The 19,817-nt window shown below is 49.6% G+C and overlaps 1 protein-coding gene across 3 annotated transcripts in view; it reads left to right on the top strand.

Moving 5' to 3' along the window:
- BICDL1 (BICD family like cargo adaptor 1) overlaps positions 1-19,817 on the top strand; it is an 87,488-nt gene that overhangs the window by 50,303 nt on the left and 17,368 nt on the right. For all 3 annotated transcript variants that reach the window (XR_011469048.1, XM_070399887.1, XM_070399888.1), the window contains exons 3-4: positions 11,232-11,348; positions 13,948-14,094. Coding sequence is in view for 2 of the 3 variants with exons in the window: in XM_070399887.1 (XP_070255988.1) it covers positions 11,232-11,348; positions 13,948-14,094 (264 nt within the window). In the remaining variant the exon portion in view is untranslated. The remainder of the gene's footprint in view (positions 1-11,231; positions 11,349-13,947; positions 14,095-19,817) is intronic.

Raw genomic sequence — 19,817 nt, 5'->3', positions numbered from 1 at the left:
CTTCCTTTCCGGCATGACAAGATGTTCCTGCTCGTTTCGTATTTTTCTTGCTTCATGAAACTCTGGCACCAGCCATTTCTCCAAGGAGCCGTCCGTGTTCATTGGTTAGAGATTGGTGTTTAGAAACCAAGATCTGAGCACGAGGTGTGCTTATTGCTGCCAGGGTGTCGTTACTGTAACTGTGTCTCACTCTGTCTATTTGTATGTATACAGGGCAGGGCAAAAGTAGGTCTGCAGTTGTTTGTATGGAAAATACTGCAACAATTAATAAATAATAATACAAGAATAAATTGTGTTTCACATATTCACAACTGTAAACCTACTTTTGCCCACCCCTGTATAGGAACAGTATGATGGTAACTAATCGTACAAACACGTAGAAAGACTGGTGGGGGGGGGGGGAGGGGGTCAACAAAATGCTAACAATATTTTAAAAGCATCCTGCAGTGGGGTTCTGTTTACATTTAAATTGAAAAATAGATTCAATTATTTTGAAAATAGTATTCTAAATTAGCAAAGTTTTCAACTTCAGTACATTACAAATGATTTTAAATAGTTCCCCCTCTGTCTGAAATGAGAATAAATTCAAGGTAGTGGCTCTAAAGTCACTTTCATTTCATTTTATTTTATTTATTTTTAAATATATTTTATTGATTTTTTACAGAGAGGAAGGGAGAAGGATAGGAAGTTAGAAATATCGATGAGAGAGAAACATCGATCGGCTGCCTCCTGTACACGCCCCACTGGGGATGTGCCCACAACCAAGGTACATGCCCTTGACCAGAATCGAACCCGGGACCCTTCAGTCCACAGGCCGACGCTCTAGCCACTGAGCCAAACCGGTCAGGGCGTCACTTTCATTTTAATGAGCATTTTTGAGAGGGAGCAAAGGGGGGCTGGGAAAGGGGTGCTCTGTGTGGAGGCCGACAGGACGAATGTAGAAGCTAAAGGTCTGGTGGGATTCCCAGCTCAGCACCTGCCAGCACAAGTATGACCTTGGGAAAATGACTCACCCTTGGTGTCCTCATCTGCAGATAGAAAGAGTCAGACCACCTCCTTCTCCCGTTATTGTGAAGATTAAATGAATTAATAAGCATGAAATGCTCACACCAGGGTGGAGCACGTAAGAGATGGTTGATACGTGAGGCGTTGCTATGGTGTCATCATCCTGATTGTCACTCTCACTGCCACGCCCCAGGTAGTTCAGGCAGACGCCCGTTATTCATCATGCCCTGGCAAAAAAGAAAAATTGATAATTTTTTCTTTCCTTTTTTTTTCAAATACAAGCAAAAGTTTATTTAGAAAGTCCCAGAGGTAGAAGTAAGTCGGCTGGGCTGCATGGGCTCAGGAAACAAGTTACTGAGGCAAAAGACGGGTCCTTGGAGCTTAGGAGGAAGACAGGCAAAGAGAACACATCTGGGGAAGGAGGTGGGGAATGCCAGGCTCCCAAGCGAGGCATGCGGCCCGCCCAACTTGAGTTTGACATGCTTGCTCGGAAGAGAGTGCTGGGGAAAGATGGGGTGGGGAAGGCACAGGTGTGATCTAGAGAGAGAGCACTGATCGTTTTTCTTTTTTAAAATGTTTTTGTTGATTTCAGATAGAGGGAGAGGGAGAGAGAGAAACAGCAGTGATGAGAGAGAATCATCGATTGGCTGCCTTCTGCAAGCCCCCTACTGGGGATCGAGCTTGCAACCCAGGCATGTGCCCTGACTGGGAATGGAACATGGACCTGGTTCATAGGTTGATGCCACACCAGCCTGGATGAGAGTTTTTTCTTTTCTTTTTTAAAATAAATCTTTATTGTTCAGATTATTACAGTTGTTCCTCTTTTTCCCCCCCATAGCTCCCCTCCACCCAGTTTCCACCCCACCCTCTGCCCTTACCCCCCCACTGTCCTCATCCATAGGTGTACGATTTTTGTCCAGTCTCTTCCCACATCCCCCACACCCCTCCCCGCCCCCAGAATTGTCAGTCCACTCCCTTTCTATGTCCCTGATTCTATTATATTCACCAGTTTACTCTGATCATCAGATTTTTTATTCACTTGATTTTTAGATTCACTTGTTGTTGATAGATGTGTATTTGTTGTTCATAATTTGTATCTTTACCTTTTTCTTCTTCCAATTCTTAAAGGATACCTTTCAGCATTTCATTTAATACTGGTTTGGTGGTGATGAACTCCTTTAGCTTTTTCTTATCTGTGAAGCTCTTTATCTGACCTTCACTTCTGAATGATAGCTTTGCTGGGTAAAGTAATCTTGGTTGTAGGTTCTTGGCATTCATCACTTGAATATTTCTTGCCATTCCCTTCTGGCCTGCAAAGTTTCTGTTGAGAAATCAGCTGACAGTCGTATGGGTATTCCCTTGTAGGTAACTGAGTTTCTTTCTCTTGCTGCTTTTAAGATTCTCTCTTTGTCTTTTGCTCTTGGCATTTTAATGATGATGTGTCTTGGTGTGGTCCTCTTTGGATTCCTTTTGTTTGGGGTTCTCTGAGCTTCCTGGACTTGTAAGTCTATTTCTTTCACCAGGTGGGGGAAGTTTTCTGTCCTTATTTCTTCAAATAGGTTTTCAATATCTTGCTCTCTCTCTTCTTCTGGCACCCCTATAATTTGGATGTTGGTACGCTTGAAGCTGTCCCAGAGGCTCCTTACACTATCTTCATATTTTTGGATTCTTTTTTCTTTTTGCTTTTCCAGTTGGGTATTTTTTGCTTCTTCATATTTCAAATCTTTGACTTGATTCTTGGGATCCTCTTGTCTGCTTTTGGATCTCTGTATAATATTCTTTATTTCAGTCAGTGTATGCTTAATTTCTAGTTGGTCCTTTTTCATATCCTCCAGGGTCTCACTAAATTTATCGGCGGTTTCTAGAAAATTCTTGAAAAACCTTAAAACCATGGTTTTGAATTCTATATCCAGTAGTTTTCTTTCCTCCATTTCTGTCATTTGTGATCTGTTTTTTTGTCTCCACATTTTGGCTGCTTCCCTGTGTTGATAGAGTGGCTTTGTGTGCTAGGTGTCCCTATAGGGCCCAGTGGCTCAGCTTCCCCAATGACCTGAGGTGGACACTCTTGGTGCACCCCTTTGTGGGCTGTGTGCACAGTCTTGTTGTAGTTAAGCCTTGATTGTTGTAGGTATCACTGGGAGGAATTGACCTCCAGGCCAATTGGCTGTGAGAATCAGCTGTGTCTACAGTGGGAGAACTTCTTTGCTGAAGACACCCTTATGGGGCAAGACTTGCTTCAGTGGGGCTTTGGTGCTCACTGAGTCTGCCCCCTGAGTGTGTCCCTTATGGATCTGAGGAGTTGTAATCTGGATGGTCCCACTCTGACCACTGGGGACACTGGCTCTTAGATCTCTAAGGAGGTGCTAATTTAGCCTCTGCCTGAGGCTACCCAGCAGGAGCTACAGAGAGATCTGCGGATTCCTCTCCCTTGTTTGGGGTTTGGAGGTGTCCAGATGAGGCCCAGCTGTGAAGCAGTGCAAGCTGCTGTGGGGCCTTGGGCCTTCTTTTGGATGATCTGGGTCTCTCTGACCCAGCTGCAGTTTGTTAGGTAATTTTAGATCTCAAAGGGCCAGGCCTTTAATATGCAAAAGCCTCTGACGCAGGTTGGGTGGGGAGGGGTCTCAGGGAATCAACAGGGCGGAGCAAACAGGTATGGCTGATCCTCAGCCCTGCCCTAAGAGGCCCCCGGGTCTCAGTGTCCTGGTAATCGCTGCAAGCACCTCTGAGAGAAAGCCACCCTCGAGTTCCACCTGCTGCCAGACAGTCCAGTTTCTCCCCGTATGAGTCTGGGTCCCCATAGACTCGCCCAGAACTGGAGTTCAGAGCAGTCGGGAGCTTGAGACTCCCTCCCGATTGAAAAAGACAACCGTGTCCTCAGTTGACAGCCCTTTCCACGTGCGCCTCCGTACCTCTGCACTTTACTTCTGCACCTCCTCGGAGCCTCAGTGTGCTTTTCTCTTTCCTTCTAGTTGTAGAATTTCCACTCAGCCAGCCTTCCTGTGGTTCTGGATGATGTCCGTTTTGTCTTTTAGTTGTAGTTTTGAAGTGGTTGTGCGAGGCAGCAATTTCCGGTGTTTACCTATGCCGCCATCTTGGTTTCTCTCTGAGAGTTTTTTCTTAAAGCTCAGTAAGTCAGGCAAAGTATTAAAATAGTATATCTTTCCTACTATGATTTCTAAGTTAATTGGTTCATTTTTTCCTTTTTTGACAAACAAGCTAAATGGATGCTCACTAATTGTTTTCACAAACAAGTTAAATGGATGTAACTAATGCAATTTCCTTTCCTCCTTTTAACAAGAAAGTATATATTTAACAGTTCTGCTTTGGCCAATTTAAACAAATTTAATCTAAATGTTCCATTTGGGGGAAGTGTTCGTATGTTATTAATCACGTCAAGAAGAAGAGTAATCATGGAACAGCTCTGCTCAGTGGGGAGAGCGTAATCTGTCCAAGATGGTCCACTGACCACATTGAGCATTTGGGGAAAAGGAACACAATGTCCATGTTTTTTTGTATTGTTTAAAGTATTACATGTCTCCCACCCCCCCCCCGCCCCCCGAATTAACTCTGCCCCACCCCCGCCACTCCTACCCCTGAGGGCAAGCCCCCACCGCCCCAGTGTCTGTGTCCATTGGTCATGCTAATATGCATGCATACAAGTCCTTTGGTTGATCTCTAACCCCCACCCCCACCTTCTCCCTGCTCAGTGCCACCTTCTCTCTAGATCAGCGGTTCTCAACCTGTGGGTCACGACCCCTTTGGGGGTTGAACGCCCTTTCACAGGGGTCGTCTAAGACCATCGGAAAACACATAATTACATATTGTTTACAGTAGCAAAATACAGTTATGAAGTAGCAACAAAAATAATTTTATGGTTGGGAGTCACCACAACATGAACTGTATTAAAGGGTCGCGGCATTAGGAAGGTTGAGAACCACTGCTCTAGATCCATATTTGTCCATCGGTTTATGTTGTTCATTATATCCCACATATGAGTGAGATCATGTGATATTTATCTTTCTCAGACTGGCTTATTTCACTCAGCATAATGCTCTCCAGGTCCATCCATGCTGTTGCAAATGGTAAAAGTTCCTCCTTTTTTATAGCCACATAGTATTCCATTGTGTAGATGTACCACCAGTTTTCTAATCCACTCGTCTGCTGATGGGCACGTAGGCTGTTTCCAGATCTTAGCTATGGTGAATTGTGCTGCTATGAACATAGGGGCGCATATATCCTTTCTGATTGGTGTTTCTGGTTTCTTGGGATATATTCCTAGAAGTGGGATTACTGGGTCAAATGGCAGTTCCATTTTTAACTTTTTGAGGAACCTCCATACTGTCTACCATAGTGGCTGCACCAGTCTGCATTCCCACCAGCAGTGCACGAGGGTTCCTTTTTCTCCGCATCCTCTCCAGCACTTGTCGTTTGTTGATTTGTTGATGATGGCCATTCTGACAGGTGTGAGGTGGTATCTCGTTGTTTTGATTTGCATCTCTCAGATGATTAGTGACTTTGAGCATGTTTTCATATGTCTCTCAGCCTTATGTATGTCCTCTTTCAAAAAGTATCTATTTAGGTCCTTTGCCCATTTTTTGATTGGATCGTTTATCTTCCTTTCGTTAAGTTGTATGAGTTCCCTGTCAATTTTGAATATTAAACCCTTAACGGATAGAACATTGGCAAATATGTTCTCCCATGCAGTGGGCTTTCTTGTTTTGTTGATGGTTTCTTTTGCTGTGCAGAAGCTTTCTATTTTGATGTAGTCCCATTTGATTATTTTCTCTTTAGTTTCCACTGCCCTAGGAGCTGTATCGGTGAAGATATTGCTACTAGTACAACTTATATCTGATATTTTTCTGCCTATACAACGTCCGTTTTATTTTGCCATTTTGAAGATTAATTAATGATAACAACCCAAGCACTCACATTATAAAAGGAGTTCGCTTCAGATAGCTCAAGGACTATTTGTTAAACTCTCCAGCATTCTTTAACAGAATTAGAGTTATTTCTCAAATGTCTTGTTTTTATAATCATCCACGCTGTATGCAATGAAAGTAAGAGAAAATTTGAGAATATTAGAAATCAATATCGAAAGTCTAACATGTTTCATAATACCCACTGGTGGCAAGGTATCGAGAAGCAGGCATATTTGTACTCTGTTGGTAGGGATATAAATTAAACCTTTTTGGGGGGACAGTTTGGCAATACCTATCAAAATGAATATCCTTTTACCTCGTGATTCCACTTAACAGGAATGTATTCATTTCTAGGACAAAGATAGGTAAGCAAAGATTTTTTTTCTTTTTTATTTTTTTTCAGCAAAGAATTGGAACTCTAAATGCTCACAGGTAGGGACTAGTTAAATAAATTATGGTATATTTGTATACCTAAATATCAGACAATTGTTAAAAAGAATAAGGTAGATCTACATATTGACATAGAAAGACGTTAAAATATGTATTTTTAAAGGTAAATTTTTTGGTAATGTTTTCGATAGATATGAATATAAAATTCAGAGAAGAAACAACTCCAGTGTGGGTGATATCAGCGCTATCACTAGAGAACGGGGACTGTAACTTCCGTTTCGATCCTTTGGTCTCTCCTCCCCCCCTTTTTTTAAAATTCTGAACATTTGTTACTCTCATAGAAAAAAATTTTGAGTTGAAGAACAAGAAAAACCAGAGCTAAAATCGCACCATCTTTTTTGTATTATTGATTACCGATGGCATTCTTTGCCACAATTTTGCCGTAGCTGTTCCTGGCTACTTAATCAGACATGGTAGCCAAAACTCATCATGTTGAGAAGTAAACCATGAGTCCTGTCCTGCCATTTTCCATTATCAGAATGAATTGTTCTAAGATCATGCCGCCGTCACCTCCAAGTCCAAAACCTGGAAGGAAGAAAATTCTTATTTCCAAGGGCCATGACTGCTGCCCTAAACCTAAGTAGGAAAATTTGCATCTTCAAGAGAGCTATGGCTCCTGGAGATTGGCCGGCTACTGGATAGCTTTGAAAGGTCACCAGGAGACCAGAACCAAAGGTATGGCTGCTAAATATTTCTGCATTTCCCCCTATTTTCTAGCTTGACCCACACCTTCATGATGTTGGCTGAGTCACTGAACTGGCTGTTTTCAGTGCCGACCCCGAAGTGGACTGTGTATGTGACAGCACCCTGTGACATAAACATGGTGTTCTCAGTACCTGTTTTTTTGTGTGTGGATTTTTAAAATATTTTTATTGATTTTTAGGGAGAGGAAGGTGGGGAGAGAGAGAAGCACCCACGTGAGAGCAAAACATCTATCGGCTGTCTTCCCTACCAGGGATCGAGCCCACAACCTGGGCACGTGCACTGACTGGGAATTCAACTGGCAATCTTTTGGTGCACAGAACAACGCCTAACCAACTGAGCCACACCGGCCAGGGCTCAGTAGTTGTTTTTTGTTTTTTTGTTTTTCTTAATAATTATATTTAACATTTATGTAATTTTTTGAATAATAGATGCACGTGATCTAAACTTTAATGAGACTAAAATTGAACACAAACGTTTCCTTCTCATCAGTCTCCGTCTGCTGGCTTTCACCCCTACATGAAAATAGATAACCTCTGTTATTAGTTTCTTTTTTTTCTTTTTTTTTTTTGGATGCCATTTCAGTGGTGTTTTATACAAGCATAACCAATAGACATAAGACAATGGCGGGTAGGAGAGGCCAGGGTAATGTCAAGGGGGGGAAAAAGAAGGAGACATATGTAATACTCTTTGTAATACTTTTTAAAAAAAAAGTACTTGGTTTTTAAGAAAAACAACTGATCCTTGGAAAGTTTAATATTTTACACAGTTGCCCTAAATTTGTAGCAATGCAGTATTTCTTTATTTCCCTCAACTTCAGTGATTTGACTCAACCCACAAAGTCCTGAATAAGAAATAGGGGAATGGGTGTTCCTTTAGACCAGCGGTTCTCAACCTGTGGGTCGCGACCCCTTTGGCAGTCGAACGACCCTTTCACAAGGGTCGCCTAAGACCATCCTGCATATGAGATATTTACATTACGATTCATAACAGTAGCAACATTACAGTTATGAAGTAGCAACAAAAATAATTTTATGGTTGGGTCACAACATGAGGAACTGTATTTAAAGGGCCAGAAGGTTGAAAACCACTGCTTTAGACCCACCTTTTTTGTGTTACTGTGTGAAGGAGAAACATGTCTATAATTTGGGAAAGGGGTTAAATTACATAACAACTCTTCCACATATGATGGTAGAACAGGAGCTGTAGCCCTGACCACCTGACTCTCTTTCCATCCGGCCGTCTCCTCTCAGGAGTGGAGTGGGTCCCTTTAGTTGCCCTGGCTAACTAACTCTCCTACTTGAAGAACTTCAGAGAAGCTGGGAAATTGATTATGGAGCTAAAAGGGCTCTGTAGGTTTCCTGATACTTTGATCAGAAAGCATTTAGAACATTCGGGTTGTGTTACTTAATTTATGTGCAGAAATAGATAATATTCATTCTGATGGGTCTAAAGATCTAAGCCAGATTCCATCTCGGAAAAATCATTGCTGTTGAAAGGTGCATTAGTTCCTATCAAATGGTAGCTTTATCCGTCCGTCTGGTTGATCCATCCCCTCCATCATCATCACAGGCAAATGACTGGCCACCTTGCTGGAGGGGGGAGCACAGAACCTGTCGGCCAGGGACCAGGGCCGTGCCACTCCCTGTCAGCCTCCACCTCCCTGTCTGCAGAATGAGGCCAGTGATTCCTGGGTTCCTGCTTCGTGGGGCTGCTGGCAGCTCAGATGAGAGTGTAGATTAAAGGCCTGTGAGCACTGTGTCCTTGGCACATCTGAGGAGTCGGACATTACTCAGTGGTTACGCACTCAGATGCTGGAGTCGGGCTTTCTGGGGGGAAGAGACGCGGTTTATTTCTGGGGAGGTCGCTTTGAGAGGAGACACGTCTACAGGAGCACATCTGAGACCACCTGGGCTAGATTTGTAGCCTTCAGTGCCCTCTGTGGCTTTGTTGTCTCATGATTCATGTCATGGGGGTGATGCTCAGAATAAGGTCAGCTCCTGAATTGCCCAGCACTTTGCAAATCTACACGTATTTGAAACCCTGGTAGGGTTTCAGCTGCATTCAGCGCAGGCAGTCACACTGCAGCACATATGAGATGGGATTTTCCTCCTGGGCCCTAAGTTCTATTAGAAGAAATTTTAAGAGTCTTAAATAAAATTGCTTAGTGCTAAAAAAATAAATAGAAAGAAAGAAAGAAAGGAAGAAAGAAAGAAAGAAAGAAAGAAAGAAAGAAAGAAAGAAAGAAGCCTTGCTAAATTGGACTCACAAAGTTTGGTTTTGAGAATGAGCCATAGAAATGGGAAAAACTATTTCAAGATTAAAGGACAGAGCATCGCAGTCCTAATTTGGGAGTAAGATGACCCAAAGTTTGCCATTCTGATGTCATCGCTTACTGAGATGTTGGGCAAGTTTCTTCACTTCCTGCTCCCTCAGGAGTAAGTTGAGGGTGCTAGGCCTTACTTTGGTTTTGACAATTGAGACAATGCATTTAAAGCATTTAGCACGTTTCTTGGCACATAGACTTGGTAAATATTAACGCTATTTTTAGGCAACGGTGACTGACATATTTCTAAGTGATTAAGAAGTCTAAAACAAGCTGGCAGTGTCTGAAATTAAATTTAGAATATGAAGGAAAAAATGGTTTCATTTTATTTTGTTGTGTTTTATTTATTGATTTTAGAGAGAGAGAGAAACCTCGACTTGTTGTTCCATTTGTTCCTGCATTCATTGGTTGAGTCTTGTGTGTGCCCTGACCAGGGATCGAACCCACAACATTGTTATATCGGGGCAGTGCTCCAACCAGCTAACTACCCGGACAGGGAGAATTGTTGTTTGAAAATTAGAACTATAAGTTAAGATTCTTCTTACGTGTCTCTCTAGTTGGGCATGGAGGGGAGGGGCAACATTTGTCGAATCTGTGGGACCCAAAAAAAAGACGGACAGTTGATTATATAGCCCTTGAAGATAAAAAGAACCGTTGAACCTGTAACCATTACCGCGAAAGCCTCATTGAACAGCTGGCCTACCATTTCAGCGTCATGACGTCCCACCTTCTCCAGAAAGCCTTTCCTGAGCAGCTCGGCACACGGTGATCTCGCCCGGGAACCATAAAGCTTACTGACCCCATTTCGACTCAGAAAAGCACGGAGCCGTTCCTTGCCGGTCCGGTGGCTCTCCTCTGCACTGGGCAGTGTTCGGGGAGCGCCTGAGAGGGGTTGGGCTGGGGCCCCGGAGGAAGACTCGAGTTGTGTCTTATCCAGGGAGCAGGGAGCGTTCTTTCAGAATACTCACCTGGGTGTTCGAGAAGGTGCTGACCCACCGTGATAGCTGGTGTTGCTGTTTCAGCATTAGAGAATAAGTGGGCTAGGTTGGGAAATGAGCACCTCAGCCAGCACTCCCCCAGAGAGTTAAAAGTTGCAAAATAGCCCTGGCCGGCGTGGCTCAATAGTTAGAGCTCCGGCCTGTGCACCAGAGGATCTCGGGTTCGATTCCTGGTCAAGGGCACGTACCTAGGTTGCAGGTTTGATCCCTGGCCCCAGTTGGGGTGTATACGGATGGCAACCAATCGATGTTTCTCTCTCACTCCTCCCTTCCTCCCTCCCTAAAAATCATCCTCTGGTGAGGATTAACAACAAAAAAGATGTTGCAAAATAATGTCCTTGAGGAGTGAGAGGCATAACTCCTAACAGGCATGACGGAGTTTTAAATAGTGCCGTGTTGAGCGGACGTGAGAAACGCAGACCACGACGGCCCCCTGGGCCCCGCTGGAGAGCTGGATGGGAGAAATACCGGCATTTCTCCGGTTGTAGGTCTGTCTGTCTTACTCTTTCGTGTAACACGCCGAGGCTTTGCTGAGCTGCTGCCGGGTGCCGAGTCACGATGCTGATGGTAACCTTTCCGAGCTGACTCCTTTCTAGACCTTTGGCCTCTGACCAGCAGAGTGGTCTGGACCCCGACAGAGCCCTTGATGGTGGAGGTGGGGGCAGGGGCCTGTCTCGTGTGGGTGCTAGAGGACCTTCGAACCCGGGGAGGAAACCAGCCTCACCTTCTCCTCAGAGAATAGAGCTGCGGAGAAATAAGCGCTTGAGAAAGGAAAGGCAAAAACCGGAGCAGCCGCCGTGGCGCCCCCTCTGAGGGTCTCTCTGCTTGCAGGCATCGGAAGTGGAGAGACAGCTGTCCCTGCAAGTCCACGCCCTCAGGGAGGACTTCCGGGAGAAGAACTCGTCCACCAGCCAGCACATCATCCGCCTGGAGAGCCTGCAGGCCGAGGTGAGCCCTGGGCAGCCGCTTGGTGCAGGTGCTCTCCTGTTGGCGGGCGCTGCGTCCGGTCTTTCCGATAAGGAGCCCTCTGACCTGGGAAACGGAGCCCTGCGCCCTCAGATCCTAGAGGGACAGAGCGGTGAGGGGCTAAGCGGGGGGCACGGGCCACGCTCCTGGGGAGCCCGTGGTCTGGAGGAGGAGGGAGCTGAGTTACTGCTCAGTGTGTTGAAATCATGAGTGACCTGCTTTGTACTGAATATGTTGATTCCTCCAAAAGCATCGGGCCCATCCTCAACGGGAGATGGGGAGGGAGTCTCCCTCCCTCCACTCCACCAGGTCCCATTTACTCGCCTGAACAGGGCTATTCTCACCCCTAAAGTGAGCGGAGTAGAGTAGCTGCTTCCAGGGTGGTTGGGAGGATTTGGTAAGTTTACACGTGGGAAGCGCTGGGTGTGGTGGTCGTAATGTCATTGAAAGTGGACAAGTGACCATCGGGGTCTGTGGCCCCGAGGGGCGGGAGGGCAGAGCTTAGCACTGAGGAGGCGATCCTGTGAGCACGCAGGTGTGGGCGGTGAGGAGAAGGGGGGTCGTACCGGCACCCAAACAGGCCTTTTCCTGGGAGGCTGCTCCCTGATCTGCTCTGAGGACCCTCAGCCACGTGCCCGAAAGAGCCGCCCGTGGCTGAGTCACACTCTGGAGGACAGACCAGGGCCAGGCACACGGGCACCCACTGTGGTTAAGGAATCCGCCAACCTGGTCAGCCCGAGGCAGGCTGCTCCCTACTTTGTGAAGGACCCAAAGGCGTTTTCCTAAAGTCTGTCCACGTCTTCTCTTTCCTCCTGCCTCTCCTTCCCGACCTCCCTCCCTCCCCTGGGATGGAGCAGCAGGTCCTTGAAGTAAGTAGTCTGCTCCGTGGCCTGGCATGCCTGTCCGTGTCCGTCTGTGTGCATGACCTGCGCTCACGTGCCGCCGCCGGGGTCTGACTCCTCGAGTGGCCTGTCTTCTCTCTCCCCGCACCCCCCCCCCCCCCCACATCCACTGTTCCCACACCCTCGCCGCACAGGCCCATTCCCAGGAATGTGCATTGCCAGATTTGTCACAAGTTCGGGGCAGGGGGGAGGGGGGCGGGGGGGGCGGAGTTGGCCGCCTCCTGCCGATGCCTCGCTCCCAGCAGCACTGCTGCTGTTAAAACCCAGGCTGTGAGGTTACTCGTTTCAAACAGGTGACTTCATGGGCCCGGGTGGTCTCTCAGAACTACTCATGGCTTCACGGAGTGGGGCTTGGGCAGCAAGGGTGGTGCAGGGGGGGAAATGGAAAGGTGAGAGGGGGCTTACATGAAAATCAACTGGAGTAAGAATTCCCTTCGTGCTTGCGTGGCTTCAGGGAGGGAAGAGTGGGCCCATTCACAAAAGGGGCTGCTCCCTCCGTCCCTCACGGGCGCATGCTTGCGAGACAGTGTTTCTTTGTTTGGCCAGATACCTGATCTCTGGACAAAGGCCACATACTTGGTTCCCCGGGACATGGGCTGGTGGCCATGGAGATCTGTGCCCAGGAGCAGAACTCTAGTGCAGAGAGGGAGGACAGCGGGGAGCAGGGGCGAGTGGGGAGGTCCGGCAGGTCCCCCTCAGTGAATTGTTACCCACACGAGAACCCCGCAGCCACGGCAGGGGACTATGGACAAGCAAGACACTGGCTGAGAAATCAGCCCAGCAGGGAACTGAGAAGTAGGAGGAGCCCCCCAAGGCCACTGGCATTTGGGGGACTTGGGAAGGCTTCCCAAAGCCCTGAGCGGGGCGGTGTTCGGCGGTGAAGCAGCACTGGCCCGGCTTCCACCTGCAGACCTTGAGGCCAGAGAAAACTTGGCATCCCTTTCCCCTGTTTTCCTGAAACTGAAGCAACCAGACAGACCTTCCTAAAAGATTTATGTCTCTGGAGACTGGCTAGATACTCTGTGTACAACACACCAGCCTGTCTCGTGAAAGGAGAGAAAGTGCTCCTGTTCACAAATTCAAGCAAAAAAGGTAGCGTGAGTAAGTCAGCCACCCCTGTGTGCCTGCGCGCTCCTTCCCGGGGCACAGGCTGATGCGGGCACTGCTCCTGTCGGTACCTGCCAGCTCCCCACCAGCTCGGGTCTGAGCTGGGACCCCCAGAGCCAGACCTGCCAGCAGGGGGGCAAGAGAGCCGCGGACAGGGGGGGTCAGCGGCTCCAGGGCCAGCGGGGCGTCTGCTTGTGCGTGTGCCGTGAGAGGGCGCGGAGGGTTAGGTTCCACTCCCGAGGAAACGGGGGTCGAAGTCGGGTTGTGGGCAGCAGGGTGGGGCTCTCCTGTCTTATCTGTGGAAATTCCAGAGCACTACCCGTCCCTTTCTCCGCCTGGCACCCCACATCCCAGCCTTCCCAAAGCTCCACTCCCACCCCTTCCCAGGATTCTCGACGGGAGGGGCGTTCTCTGTAGCCGAGGGGTTCGCAGCTGCCATCTCGGAGGTGGGGGCCCCAGGCCCTGGGCAGAGGGCCTGCGTGCTTGGAGGCTGGTCCCTCCCCTCTTCCGATGCTTCAGCCCGGGTATAACTCCACCCCCCCACACCCCCACCCCCGGCTCTGCCCTTGCAGATCAAGATGCTGTCGGATCGGAAACGGGAGCTGGAGCATCGTCTCAGCGCCACCTTAGAGGAGAACGACCTGCTCCAGGGGACGGTGGAGGAGCTGCAGGACCGGGTGCTGATTCTGGAGAGGCAGGGCCATGACAAAGACCTGCAGGTACTGATGGGCCAGACAGAGCAGCGCTTAGCTGCCCAGCTAGAAGGAAAGGCTGGGAGGCCAGCGCCACCTCCCACCTCCCACCTCCGGGGTCAGCAGTGGGTGCAGGGCCCCCCCCCCCCCCCGCCCCTCCCCGGGCCTGGTTGTAGCTCTGGGCTCGCCGAGTTGGCTGGGCTGGCTCTGCTCAGAAGAAATGCTTCCCCACCCACAGGTCATCCTTCCATTTTGTGCTGAGCCGCTCGCCCCAGAGCAGTTGGACGAGTTCTCTCTGGGCCATTCGCAGGCTGGGACAGAGAGAGTGGAGAGTGTGGTCCTGCCTCCAGGGGCGGGGGACCTGCTGGGGCTTTCAGAGGGAGCCGTGACTGCTGGCTCACAGCGCTCTGCTGCTGCTCCCCGGGGTGGGTGGAGGTCGTTGGCAGGAACCAAGAAGCTGCCCACTGAACCCGGCAAGACTTGCACCCTGCTTCTGCCAGTTGCTGGAAGAGGCACAGGCTGGCCCCTTTGTGAGCCTGATTAGCCCTTTTATTTCTCACTAAAGGAAATTGCTTCATGGCCGTATCTGTCCTTTACTGGGAACTGCCAACCGGCCTCAGCTAAATCCCCAAGCTCACACTTAGCAAGAAGCAGCCCCCTGAACGAGATAATCGCTCCCGGCCTCCCCAGAAACGGAGTGTAGCATCTGCCACCGGAAAGCCTTGCTGAGCAGGCCTCGGAGCACCGGCCTGTGGCTGAGTGCGTGCTGCCCTGGGCATCCCCAGGCGTGCCCGGGAGGGGGTGGCGCTGCCGTCTGTGTGCAGGTGGTCAGCCCGGTGTGCTGGCGCTCCAGGTGGTCCCCGCCCACAGGCCAGGCCACGAAGGCCCTGGGCTCGGTGGTCAGCGTTGAGGGAAGCCTTGAGATGTGGGATGAGGATGCATTTTAGGCGAAGATCACTTGTTACTGACACCATCAGCCGGCTGAGCTACCATCTGAGTGATTCACCTCTTTCAGGGCAAATTAGGGATTTTTCTCCCTCCATGTTTTTTATACATTCAGCTTGGAACTTGGCCCAAAGCCAAGTTGAATAGAAAACGATGCTGGAAGAGTTTGCTCATATTTTAAGGTTGATGGTGTTAATAGGGGTGAATGTTCATATGCTTCTTATAGGGAACAAAGCACCTTTGCACACGTTCTAAAACTGAGGGCTAGAAAAAATGAAACGTTTATCCGCAGCAGCCTAGTCAGTCAGTGGAACCCTTGCTGCCTACAGGACCTGGTGCTCGGTGCTAACTTCAAGCCTGTCACTGGCCTGCAGGTCAGTGTTGCACCGGCCTCTGTTACCCCGTCGAGCACCGTGCTGAGGGCTGCGAGGCAGAGCAGGGAGAGGAGAAGGAGAAGAAGTGCAGGAAAATGGAACAGTTGCCCCTGCCTGGAAGAAACGTTTTGTCTAGCACGAATTCACAAATGAAACGTCCTTACTTCCCATCAAGAATTGGGGCCCTCGGCCCTGGCGGTTTGGCTCAGTGGATAGAGAGCACTGGCCCGCGGACTAGAGGGTCCCAGATTCAGTTCCAGCAAAGGCATGTACCTCAGTTGCAGGTTCAATCCCGGCCCTGGTCAGGGCACGTGTGGGAGGCAACCAGTTGATGTGTCTCTCTCACATCGATGTTTCTCTCTCTCTGTCTCTCCCCCTCCCGTTCATTCTCTCTAAAAATCAATGGAAAAATATCCTCGGGTGAGGATTAACAACAAAAACCAAAAAGAATTGGGGACCTGGGGCTGGGGAACGGCCAGGACTAGCGTGGACCGTCCCGCACCGGCCGGCACAGGGGCTGTGTGTTCTCTCGAGTCCCACGTCACCCACAGTCACGCCCTCACCACGGGCACATCACTGCCGTCTGATCAGGCTTCCGTGAGAGCGAGAGGCTCGCTCGCCCAGGGCCTACAGCAGGTCAGGCGCTTCCCACTCTGATCGGAAAGTCCGCGTTTATGGGATGAATCTCATTTTTCCCAACTGTGTGTAATTCCTGCCCTTTGGTTCACATGAAACTCCTTCCGCTGCTGCCAGTGACCAGCCTGCTCCAGAAAACCCTTCCTGTTGCCGAAATGGCCCGTATGATAAATAAAAATCCCAGTTTACTCTGATGGTAGTTGAATGATCTAAAATCGGACTTGTGAAATGTAGAGCTAGTGGCCTTGGGATGTCTATCATCCATGGTTTTAATCCCTTTACTCAGGGAACGAGAGGGAGGCCAGCAGGCTGGGGGACAGGCCTGCCACAGCCGAACTCGGCCCCTCCCCGCCTTGGACCTGGTTCACTGTGTCAGGGGGTTCTACTGTCAAACCACTGACCCAATCCAACTCCCGATTTTTTTTTTCCAGACTGCGAATAGGGATAAAAATTATTTATTGAGGGTCCAATAATTCTTTAAATGAAGCTAAACTCTTGATGTCCAGCAAAGGCTGTTGTCCCTTTAAGGGCCCTGCACCTGTCCTAGTCCACACCCAGCTGGGCGTCTTACAGATGTGCGCAGCGGGCGGATTTCACCCGCAGAGAGCACGGCCCCACTGTGGGGCGACCCAGAAAGCGGCGATTTGGCAAAGCACTTCACACTCACCGTCTCCGTTCCTCGGTGTGAGATGAGGAGGGGGCCCCACTCCTGCCGGCGCTCGGGGCGTGACGATCGAGAGCCTGAACTTGTTACACTGTATGAACACAGGCGTTTGGTGTCTTCCTTGCTCATACATGTAAATACATTTGGTGTCATCTTTCAGTTCCCATTTTAGAGGGTTCTCATAGGTAATAGACCCATCCCTGGTTTGGTTCGTGTGTGTTTTTCTGCATAAGCCTGTGGATCGGTTATCGACCAGAGCGGCAGCCCCGCCCTGGAGTTCTGCGCCCTCGCTGTTAGAATTCGCTGAGCACCTCTGCGTGTGCGTGAGTGAGCGAGCTAATCCCGTCCCGTGCACAAGCACCTGTCCTCGTCTGTGCCGACGGCTCCGGCTGAGGTCTGTGTGGAGTTGTCTGGAAATAATTGTGAAGCCCTCTGCCAATTTAGGATGCCGTTTGCAATCGTGCCAAATGCTTCCTAGGAATGTCTTTTTTACTTTATGTTTTTTAACCCTCGTTTCTTTTTTCTGAGTCTCCTCAAAACTGGGGCTGGAGGCCTGCCCACTGGACCAGCGGGTATTGCTGATCATGGGAGCCACGCAGGGCAAGCTTGCCAATTCCTTTCTCGTGCTCTGCACCCAGGTTCCAAGCTCTTCCTAGTCAAGGCACATCCAGACCCCGGTGCCAGCAGCCGCCGGCTCCTGGTCCGGCCGGTAGGGGGGCTGTCGAGGCGCCTAAAAGGCTGGCTGCAGGCTCCGCGGGGCAGCTTGCTCCATTCATGAGCGAGAGCTGCAGAGTTCTGAGTTGCTGCCGGCACTCCTCCGCCTCTGCATCTCCACTGGAGCCACAAGCCCACCTGGAAAAAAACGGGTGTCTGCTCTGTTTTCTTTTCCTTTTTTAAAAAAAATATATTTCTTTATTGATTTCAGAGAGAAAGGAAGAGGGAGAGAGAGATAGAAACATCAATGATGAGAGAGAATCATTGATTGGCTGCCTCCTGCACGCCCCTGACTGGGGATCGAGCCTGCAACCCGGGCATGTGCCCTTGGCCGGAATTGAACCCAGGACCCTTCAGTCCGCAGGCTCTATCCACTGAGCCAGACTGGCTAGGGCTGCTCTGTTTTCTTAATCCTCACCTGAAGCCATAGTCATGGATTTTTAGAGGGGGAGGGAGGAGAGAGAAACACCCAACGGGGATGAAACCTGCAACCTAGGCATGTGTCCTGATCAGGAATCAGACCCACAACCTTTGGGTGCGTGGGAGGATGTGCGACCAACTGAGCCACCCAGCCAGGAGCTGAAGAGCTATTTTATAAGATGAATTAGTTACATTTAAATCCCAGGAAGTTCTTGGAATTATATGGGGGGGGCACACTACTAATTCAAGAGCAGGGGAGGAAAAAGTGGGAAACGTTGTTCCTGTGCAAGTGCAGTGTGTGGACATGTGCACAGCGATTAGCAAATGGATCCGATGCTGCAGTTAGGGCCTTCCGCTAGAAGCACGTGTAGCGAGGGGTGCGCCCGCACGAGCATGGCTGCACCGGTCAGTGGAGTCGACCCTTACGTTCAGCAGCAGTAACGGCCCCAGGGAGCAGTGGGCTGTTTGACTCCTCAGGGAAGGGGCCACAGAGAAACGGGGGCGGGGGGGGCGGGGTGCGGGTCATAGCAAGAGCGAGGGACGGAGCCCTGGTCCATAAGCCGAGACCCCTGGTTGCTGTCCCCTCTCTACCCTGTCACTCTCCTCCTCTGAGCCCCGGTGCAGGAAAGGCCCCTCCCAGGACCAGGGCTGTGTCCGTAAACCGCGAGGTATAACTCAGAAGGCAGACGCTGCTTTTCCCCGGTTTGGGAACTCTTGGTGTTACTACTTGGTGTTATTCCGCGTCCCACCCCCAGGACTTTTGCAGACAACCTTAGCTTTGTCACTAAAATACAACATACGTGTAGTAAAGAGCACAGCTCTTCAGCAGACAGCCCAGTGAATGTGTACAAGTATGTACACCTGTGTAGCCACCACCCAGCTCTGCACAGCCTCTGATCAGCAACCCCCCGCCTCCCTCCCAGGCAGTAAATCCCCTGCCACTTCCTCAAAAGTAACCCTCTGTTCTGGCTTTCTTACACCTCAGTGCAGTGTGGGCACTTCTTATAGGTGGAATCATGCGTTCTGCATTGTTTTATGCCTGGCTTTGCCCAACATTATGTCTATGAAACTCATCCGTGTGGTGGCATGTAGTGGTGGTGTGTGCTTCGTTTGCCGTGGGATAGTATACCCAGTGGTCGGCAAACTGCGGCTCTCGAGCCACATGCGGCTCTTTGGCCCCTTGAGTGTGGCTCTTCCACAGAATACCGACTTCTGCGCATGGGCCACGAAGTTTCAATCACACTGTACTTGCGCGCCCGCACGTGGTATTTTGTGGAAGAGCCACACTCAAGGGGCCAAAGAGCCGTATGTGGCTCTCGAGCCGCAGTTTGCCGACCACTGGTATAGCCATTCTATTTTTCCTGGCATTGGGATGGTTTCCCACTTGTGGCTCTCAGGGAAAATGCTGCTGTGAACATCCTGCTTGTTTTTTGGGCACACACCTGGTCATTTGTGTTGTAAGAGTGGAACTGCTGCCCTGGCCGGTGTGCTCAGTGGTTAGAGCCTCGGCCCACACACCAAAGGGTCGTGGGTTCGCTTCCTGTCAAGGGCATGTACCCGGGTTGCAGGTGCAGGAGGCAGCCAATGGATGTGTCTCTCTCACATTGGTGTTTCTCCCCCCCCCACCCCTCCTTTCTCTCCTCCTCTCTCAAAAAAAAATCGCTGGAAAAACACATCCTCAGGTGAGGATTAACAGAAAAAGGGTGGACTTGCTGGTCATAGGATAGGTGTGTATTTCACTCATTAGAAACCGCCAAACGGGTTTCCAGGCTACATCTTCCACCCCACCTGCTGTGGGCGTCCCAGTTGTTCCACGTCTTCATCAACACATGATACTATTTTTCTATTATTTACTTGTCTTAGCCATGTTTCGGTATTTTACCTTTATGTGTGTGTGTTTAATTTTTTACTGTGGAGAATTTCAGGTGCACTCAGAAACAGAAGAGGGTGATGCCCCATGTCCCACAAACCACCGGCCCCTTCCAGTCCTCCGTACA

Source organism: Myotis yumanensis, unplaced genomic scaffold (genome assembly GCF_028538775.1).
Source record: "Myotis yumanensis isolate MYYU_CA2020_CCGP unplaced genomic scaffold, mMyoYum1.0.hap1 SCAF_19, whole genome shotgun sequence".
Lineage (NCBI taxonomy): Eukaryota > Metazoa > Chordata > Mammalia > Chiroptera > Vespertilionidae > Myotis > Myotis yumanensis.
This window is presented reverse-complemented; position numbering and strand designations above follow the sequence as displayed.